The sequence below is a fragment of the Branchiostoma lanceolatum genome, chromosome 1, assembly GCF_035083965.1.
Source record: "Branchiostoma lanceolatum isolate klBraLanc5 chromosome 1, klBraLanc5.hap2, whole genome shotgun sequence".
Taxonomy (NCBI): domain Eukaryota; kingdom Metazoa; phylum Chordata; class Leptocardii; order Amphioxiformes; family Branchiostomatidae; genus Branchiostoma; species Branchiostoma lanceolatum.
The window spans coordinates 19,781,124-19,789,688 of NC_089722.1; the positions used below are offsets into that span (position 1 = coordinate 19,781,124).

Below are 8,565 nucleotides of genomic sequence, written 5' to 3' on the forward strand. Positions count from 1 at the left end.
TAAAACGTAATTAGGTAATTTCTTAATTTGCTAATATCTTAGTTAATGAAAACCTTTACTTAACATTTCCAGAAGTTATTGGTATATACGCAAAAAAAAGCTACTCAAGCAACTGGATAAAGTTTCAAAATTTAATCCAGTTGCTTGAGTAATTGCTTTTTGACGTATCTTATAACCTGTATGTCTAACCCTCATCAACGTTATTAGTACATATTATCATAGTTTTCTTAATAAACGTCCTGCTGTTTGTCTTGAGTTTTGAAACTCGCTGAATACAATCATTTCTACTTTCAGGAAACATATACTCAAGTTTTACAACCCGAAAACAAATCTGACGCTAACGCAGTCCAGTTTAAAACTTGGGCAACTTTTAAGATATGAACTTCATACCAAATATAATATGAACGTGACCGAAGATTTGTTAAAGTTGATCCCAAGGAAATCGCCTCTGATGGACCAACATTTTAACACGTGTGCAGTCGTAGGTAACTCTGGAATAGTGCTGAACAGTAACTGTGGTCAAGAAATCGACTCTATGGACTTCGTCATACGGTGCAACCTACCTCAAATAGAAGGCTACGAGAAAGATGTCGGCTCCAAGGCGAACTTAACCACAATGAACCCATCGGTGATCCCACAGAATTTCAAAAAATGGAACAAAACGAAGAAAGATCACGATCGCCTCATACGACATCTCAGACACGTTGGCGACCAGATCGTGTACGTACCTGCTTTCACGTCTGCGTCGGGAGAGCAGTATGTGAGGGCTTTCGTACAGATTGTTCTCCAACACAAACTGCAGCTGAGGATCCGGACTGCTTTTCCACCGGCGGGACTAAACAATCTCATGCAATCGTAAGTTTAACCTTTTGGTCGCGATTTACACACAAGTTTTCGGGTCGACTCGGGGCTGTGTGTGAGGAGCTTTGGGCTACTAAAGTGGAATTTTCTACTAGAAAACGCTGCTTGAGTGGCCTAGGGTTCTCCTTGCACAGCCCTCAGTCGATTTTAAAAAGACTAGAAAACGCGTGTGTAAATCGGGCCTTAGTTAGTAGATGGAGATGTCATCTCAATCCTATTTTCATTACCTGTGTGTACGGAGGTGCATTGTTTTTTTATCTGTCGTTTCTGCAGTTATATCCATATGTTACACGTATACATAGGCACGCTTTACCAGTGACAGGAAGTAAAGGGCAAAAGCTCAGAGTTGCCAGTGACAGGAAGTAAAATTCAGGATTGGTAGAATGAGTCATTGATCAACCCAGACAGACATTCCAGGTCATGGGGTCAATGGCAGAGGCTACTAATTCTTGGGGAGGTATTGTTTCTGTCTGCCTGTCTCAGTTTTTGCGGTAAATGTTTGCCATATATTAGTCATGTTCACCATAAACACTAAGTGACAGAAAGTGATCAATGGAAATGTGATGCTAATCAAAACCATATCTGCAAAATCAATACAATTAAGCAAAACACGTATGAAACTATTTCATGGAGGTACAAATGTATGAGACCTGCATTGTTGTTCTATCGAAATCATCACTGCGCGAAAGGGGTCCATTTCCGGACAAATCCGATATTGACACATCACTGGGCATGTTACATATTCGGACCGTTTCCAAGTACTCAAATCGATACCTAACATATTCGGAAATATTTTGATTCAAGAAATATTTCCTAGCAAATTCGGATAAATACAACTTTTTATTTTTCCGGATACTGTTCAGGGTCGTATCGTAACTCCGGATACGTGTTTCTTTATGTATACGGAGATATCTGTTGTTAAGATACTTCGGCAATCCATGTTGTATTCTGACTCTGCCGTGACAGGTAAGATATCCGGGAATGTATTGACTCCGAAAATGTTGCTATTCATTTCCGGACAAATCCAAAATTTGACACATCACTGGGCATGTCAAATATACGGACTATTTTCAAGTACTTATTTTGACACCTGAAATATCCGGAAATATTGTGATGCAATGAATTATTCCTAGCAAATCCGGATAAATATAGTTTTTTTTAATTTACCGGATTCTTTACGAGTTCGTATCATAACTCCGGATACGTATTTCGTTATGTATACAGAGACATCTGTTGTCAAGCGCGAAAGCGGTCTATTTCTGGACAAAATCCGAAATTTGACACATAACTGGACATGCCAAGTATTCTGAACGTTTTCGGACATTTTGTCAATACACAAAATATACGGAAATATATTGAATCAGGAATTGTTTCGTTGCAGATCAAGCAAAATATGACTTAGGATACTTGCGGATACCGTACATGGGAGTTTCATTACTCCAAATGCGTGTTTCTTCACATACACGAAGATATCTGTTGACTTTGTCATGACACATATCCGATAATATTTCGAATCCAAAACAGTTGCTATCTTTATTAATGCAAAGCAAGTACTGCCGATTATGTGCCATTTTAGTTTCTGTAGTCCAGGTTAAGGTATGCGTTTTACTGTACTTTCCCACATATCCGGGAATACATATGATGGCCCGCATCGCCAACCGATGAACGCGGCGACTATTATGATGATGATGACGTTCCGTTTATGCAATATATTTCGTTCTCTGTGATAAAATAAAAAAAAATTCCAGGCAAATCTGAATGTTGAACGTGCCGCGTATTCGGACAGTTTCCAAACAGGAATTTCGACACAGCATATCGGGAAATATTCCGATTCCGGAAATGTTCATTTTTTTGTCCAGGAAATATTTTGGTTTATCTTTTGTCCGTATACGAAGCATGTTTTCTGAAGGCGTTCCGGACTCCGAAAATGACCAGAATCAAAACAGTTGTCCGGAAATAAGTCCGGAAATGACAATCCATAGCAGAAGGGCATTGTGGGACACTTAGATTTCCGGACGTATTTGCGCGTATCATGACCAAGATACGGTCGGTACAATAATATATGTTGCCTCTAGGAGGAGCTTTTGTCTCCGTGCTTGAAACTATCAAATCGATCAGCAAATACACAACTTCGGGTTTCTGGTAGTTCTTGAAATCTAAAAAAGAGATTAAGCCAAACAGTGACACACTTTGTGATCTTGTGCCAATCAAAGCAACTTAATTTAGATTTCCATAACCGATTTATACATGCATGTGCAAAATTGAAATACCTGCATCAATCTATTGCTAAAGCATGATATGAAGACAAGCGTGTGGCCTGCCATGGATATATATTCATATGTATATATGGGCACCCTTCCAAAACCGTACTGGCTTGGTTGTCTTCTCAGTTGGGACATTGGTATGTGCACAATTACGATAAGATCTGGCCACCAGATGGTTTGGAAAATATGCCTGATTTCTGATTGGTCCGTTCATCTATGACGCATTCCTGGAATGTTAGCGCCAAACTTAACGGTTCCGGCAGAGTTGGAGAAAGAGCCGGGGTGAGCTGTTTCAGCGTGTGCCGGAGGTATCTGCCGGAGCCCGAGTCTCTTAACATCATATTCTCAATACGATCTGACGGAATACACCGCGAGATTCGTCTTTTCTGAACCAACTTGCAAAGACGAGGAATGACCTGCATGTACTCGGGAGTCGGGACCGAAGTGGATGGTACGAGGACAACGGGGTGCAGTGACCTCAGCGGAGCATCGACAAGCCGAGAACACGGTAACTGAACTTCCAATATCTACAATTGGAGACGAATTAAACTAATACATACATCAGAAATTAGTAATTTCTTACTCTAGTGTGTCAATTTGCAGCTAGGAGAGTTTCACAGAAATTGTTTTCAAGCAGCTCTTCCGTGAAGCACAACAGGCCACCCACATGTATCATAATAGAAAACATGTGTGTATACGGAATATCTGTAATCAACATTTTCCCGGATACTGTTAATGGTCATTTCTTTACTCCGAATACGTGTTTCCCTCTGTGTACGGAGATATCAGGGGTTGGAATACTACAGAAATCCATGCTGTAACATGACTACAGAGAAGAGTCAATATACCTGACAAATATTAGAACTTTTCTGAATATACCTACGCCGAATATATTAAGTTCAAGCAAAAACAACAATCCTCAGTGGTGTCGTATCGTGAAATATCAGTTCTCAGTAAATACTACGTGTTTGGTGACCTGATACTCATCATATTGAGGACTGTGACCTGGCAATGTCAGGATAATAAACATTATTTTGCTGCTGTCCTGTCGAGTTTAGTAACAAAAGGAATGTTGTGTTTCTAGCCACATCATTTGATAAGGGTTTTTATTTTTCAATTCTTTTTAGATTTTCAGTTCGACCTTAGGATCTGTTTTAACTTAACATATCATACAGGAATGGTATTATAATCTGTTCAGTCTGTTGACATTATCTTTGACAGTACCTTGAAATAATTTAGAAATTATTCTTATGCGATCCGAAAGAAAACAGTCTTTTTTTCGTGATATTGTTTTGTTTTTGTTTTGGATACTGTACAGGGGCGTTTCGTAAGACCGAATACGCGTTGTTGATATATTACAACAACCCATGTTTCAGTTTTCTGACTATACATAGATATGATAAATATATTGACTAAGAAACTGTTGCTACCCTATGCCCAGGCAAAAGCAGTACTCCTGTTTCTTCCGTATACGTGCCACGTGCGTTTAAGTGGTTCAGATATGTGTTTTTCTCTATTTGCCCTTATATCCGGGAATACCAGTTTTCCGTATACAGTGTATGTAACATATTTCCTTCCTTATACGAGAAGGGTAGATTTCTAGGCAAATCTGAAGGTTACACCAAGGAGGTTAAAATAGGATATTTTTAACCTCCTTGGTTACACATGTCGCGTATATCTGGACATTTCCAAACAAGAATTTCCACACAGCATTTTCGGAAATATTTCGACACAGGAATTGTCCATTTGCGTGTCCGGTTAATATCTTAGAATATTTGTTGTCCGTATATGTTACATATTTCCTCATGGTATTCCGGAATCTGCGTTCCTATCTCCCACACGTGTTGCTATGTAAAAAGTCTCTCCAGCAACGCGTATTGCACCTGTACTGTCTGCCAATAAGTCCGATGCCTTTCCGTTTTCCTAATTTGTGTTTCATCCATAATGTTTCAGTGTTTCTATTACTCAACTGATCGCAAAGTTCATTGACTTGGTTTGGGTTTGTCACGAGAAGTCTACAAAGATAATGTTTCAGTTGGGCAGTATTTCAACATTGTTGGAAACATAATTTACATTTCTTTATTGAGCCGACTTTGTTCACTTTACCTTTTGCTATCGTTATTTGACCATATGCATGATCCGACTGGAATTAGACAAGGCTAAACTTTAAGTAAACAGGTATCCGGTCACTGCTGTCTTTAGTGTTGTAGACCATATTGTATTTGATTCGATCGTTGTTTCGTTGTGTCATATCACTGGAGAGGGAGGGTGCGCATGTAGTAGGTATCTCCACATTTAATTTATTCTAGCCACGTTTTTTTTCAGCATCTTCCGCTGAGTATATCAGGGGGTTATAAAGACAGTTCCAGTGCAGCAACATCTTTGCAGCAAACCAACCTGTGTGACTTCCGCACGCCTATCTTGGAATAATGATATGTCTGTTAACACCTATACGTTTAAGAAGCAGTACTATTTGTATCAGAACATTCCTTTATGTGACACGGATAACATGTTAGACCTGGTGCCTAACAAAGTTAATCAATCCGTACCGTAATTGCCGTTGCGGGTGTGCCGTAAAACGCCCAGAATGAGTAGAATCATGTGAGAACACATTGTAAATGTTCATAAGCAAACTACAACTTGAATATCCCTATGCAAAATTTGTATGATTCATACTCTGATGTATTTATAGAGGTTACAGAAGAAGCTCTAAATGTTATGATATAACTTCTGCATACATTCTATATTCATTGATTTACCGAGTAAGAGATTTGTATCATTGGTTTTCAATTACCCTCATTCAGAATATTGACGTTATATCACGTATAGTCTCTATTGATCTTATTTCTACTTTTAATTACTTATACCTTGATTTCCAGGACTTATAACAGCAATGTTTTGTACATATATTACCACAATTTAGACTGTTCAAGATTGTTCACTGTGTAGTAAGTTATATACCTATTTCCGCTGTTGTCGAACATCTACCGATAACCAAATCTATATGCCTAACTTGAATCTGAATCATCAGTAAGCGTTACCATGAAACTGTTCAGATATAGGACTTAAACAATGACAGAGTGATTTAAAGTATTCTTGCTTTTCGTATTTTCTTTGCCATGTATCTAGTATGTTTAATCTCAGATATATAATTTCAGAACCAAAAACACTCCGTATACATTGCGGACTTAGTGTTACGGATATACGTTTCCGACTATATATATTCATCGGTAAGTTGCTGGATGTCCGTTGCAGAAAGACTCCGAATACGCTGCAAAAAAGTTGGACTATCCGGGTGATATCCGGAAACAAAACTGCAGCATATCCGGATCCGGGTATGCGACGATGAAAAATGTTCCCGTTTCCAGCTCCAGATATTAATCCGTATTCGCGGTCTCTCCGTTGATAAAAAACCCGCATACGTTACCGGAAAGTCAGAATATTCGGGTGATATCCGGAAACAAAACGGTAGCATATCCGGATCCGGATATGCACCAATGAAACATGTTCTCGTTTCCGGCTCCAGATACTAATCCGTATTCGCGGTCTCTCCGTTGATAAAAAAATCCGCATACGTTATTGGAAAGTCGGAATATTCGGCTGATATCCGGAAACGAAACTTTAACATATTCGGATCCGGATATGTTGTGATTAAATGTGTTCCCGTTTCCGGCTTTAGATATTTATCCGTATTCGCGGTCTCTCCGTTGTAAAAAAATCCGCATACGTTACTGGAAAGTCGGAATATTCGGCTGATATCCGGAAACAAAACTTTAACATATTCGGATCCGGATATGTTGCGATTAAATGTGTTCCCGTTTCCGGCTTTAGATATTTATCCGTATTCGCGGTCTCTCCGTTGAAAAAAAAAATCCGCATACGTTACTGGAAAGTCGGAATATTCGGCTAATATCCGGAAACAAAACTTCAACATTTTCGGATCCGGATATGTTGCGATTAAATGTGTTCCCGTTTCCGGCTTTAGATATTTATCCGTATTCGCGGTCTCTCCGTTGAAAAAAAATCCGCATACGTTACTGGAAAGTCGGAATATTCGGCTGATATCCGGAAATAAAACTTTAACATATTCGGATCCGGATATATTGCGATTAAATGTGTTCCCGTTTCCGGCTCCAGATATTAATCCGTAAACTTAGGATATCGAGATCAAGAAACGTCTGAATATCGTCGGAAACGTAATATTGTCGGAAATATCCTATCATTGAAACGTCCGGAAATCGACCCTTTTCGCACAGTGCATTTTACTAAATATAATGATGAGAATCTAAACTAAATGTATTACAGAATATGGACGAATTCTGGGTTTGAAATCCTACGTCCGTCAACGGGTGTTCACATGTACACCCTGGCTGCCACCATCTGCGATCAGATCCATATGTACGGCTTCTATCCGTTCACTGAGGACTCGAATGGCAGGGCACTGCGCTACCACTACTACGACAGGAAGAAGATGATCAGCAACAGGACTCATAGTGGTACTGCATACAGAACCGTGTCATTGATTTTTTTAGAGCAGATGTATAAATTTGCTTTTTGATTAATAATTTTATTTGCAAGTTCTTGCCCGAAGGCAACATGAAACAATGCGCAGCAAGGGTATACTGTACAGATAGTGCGAGTTAACAATGTTTTGTTATAAACCATGATCTTAAACCTTTATTAGCAATGGGACTCACAACATGCCAGAGGAATTCAGGGTGTTTCAGCAGCTCCACCTGCAGGGTGCAGTGGTACTGCATACAGGACCGTGTCATTGATTTTTGTTAGCAAATGCGTAAATGTGCTTTTTCATTATCATGACTAGACTATTAGGTATCTACATCATCGTGCACAGTACAGTAATGTATAACTGAATTGTGAATGACTGAAATGTTGAGTACTTTTGCATAGTTATGTTTCGCCAACGAAACATATTGTTTTTGTCAGGTTTCTTCTCCTTCTTCTCCTTCTTCTCCTGTCAAATCTTCAAATCGCTTCTTCTCGGTCGTCCGTCGACCAAATAAGCTGAAATTTGGTATGCAGGTAGAGTACGTGTATACCCCTAGACCCTTTTAAAAATTTTTTCATATAAGTTTTTAAAATGATTTTATGGAGGATTTTTGGTCATTTTCAGACAAAAGTCGCACATGATGGCCTCCCGTGCCGTGGTGTTGAAAGCTGAGGACCTGAAATTTGGTTTAGTTGTGCATTGGATATTTACCCAAAGGACCCCATTATTTTTTTTGCCATACACTACTTCAAAATGATTTATTTTGCAATTTTTTGATGCAATATTTGGTTATTTTCTGTCGGGGCCAGCCAGAACTAGGTCATACTGTAACATAAGCCCTCCTACACTTAGCCTGGAATCCATACCCTCGGTGCCTCCCCGATATCTCTACGGCACTGTGAGTGACCCTCACCCGCCCAGACAGCTTAG

At 39.4% G+C, this 8,565-nt stretch overlaps 1 protein-coding gene and 1 long non-coding RNA gene across 2 annotated transcripts; both read left to right on the forward strand.

Moving 5' to 3' along the window:
- The first annotated feature begins 298 nt into the window (after window positions 1–298).
- On the forward strand, window positions 299–7,958 carry LOC136446593 (CMP-N-acetylneuraminate-poly-alpha-2,8-sialyltransferase-like). The gene is made up of 3 exons (XM_066445088.1): window positions 299–855; window positions 7,431–7,621; window positions 7,951–7,958. Exons 1-3 carry the CDS (start codon window positions 401–403, stop codon window positions 7,956–7,958), a joined length of 654 nt encoding a protein of 217 aa, XP_066301185.1. The 5' UTR covers window positions 299–400.
- On the forward strand, window positions 1,536–6,218 carry LOC136439986 (uncharacterized). Its single transcript, XR_010756605.1, has 2 exons — window positions 1,536–3,633; window positions 5,451–6,218. It is a non-coding gene; the product is annotated as an uncharacterized lncRNA (long non-coding RNA).
- Window positions 7,959–8,565: the final 607 nt, after the last annotated feature.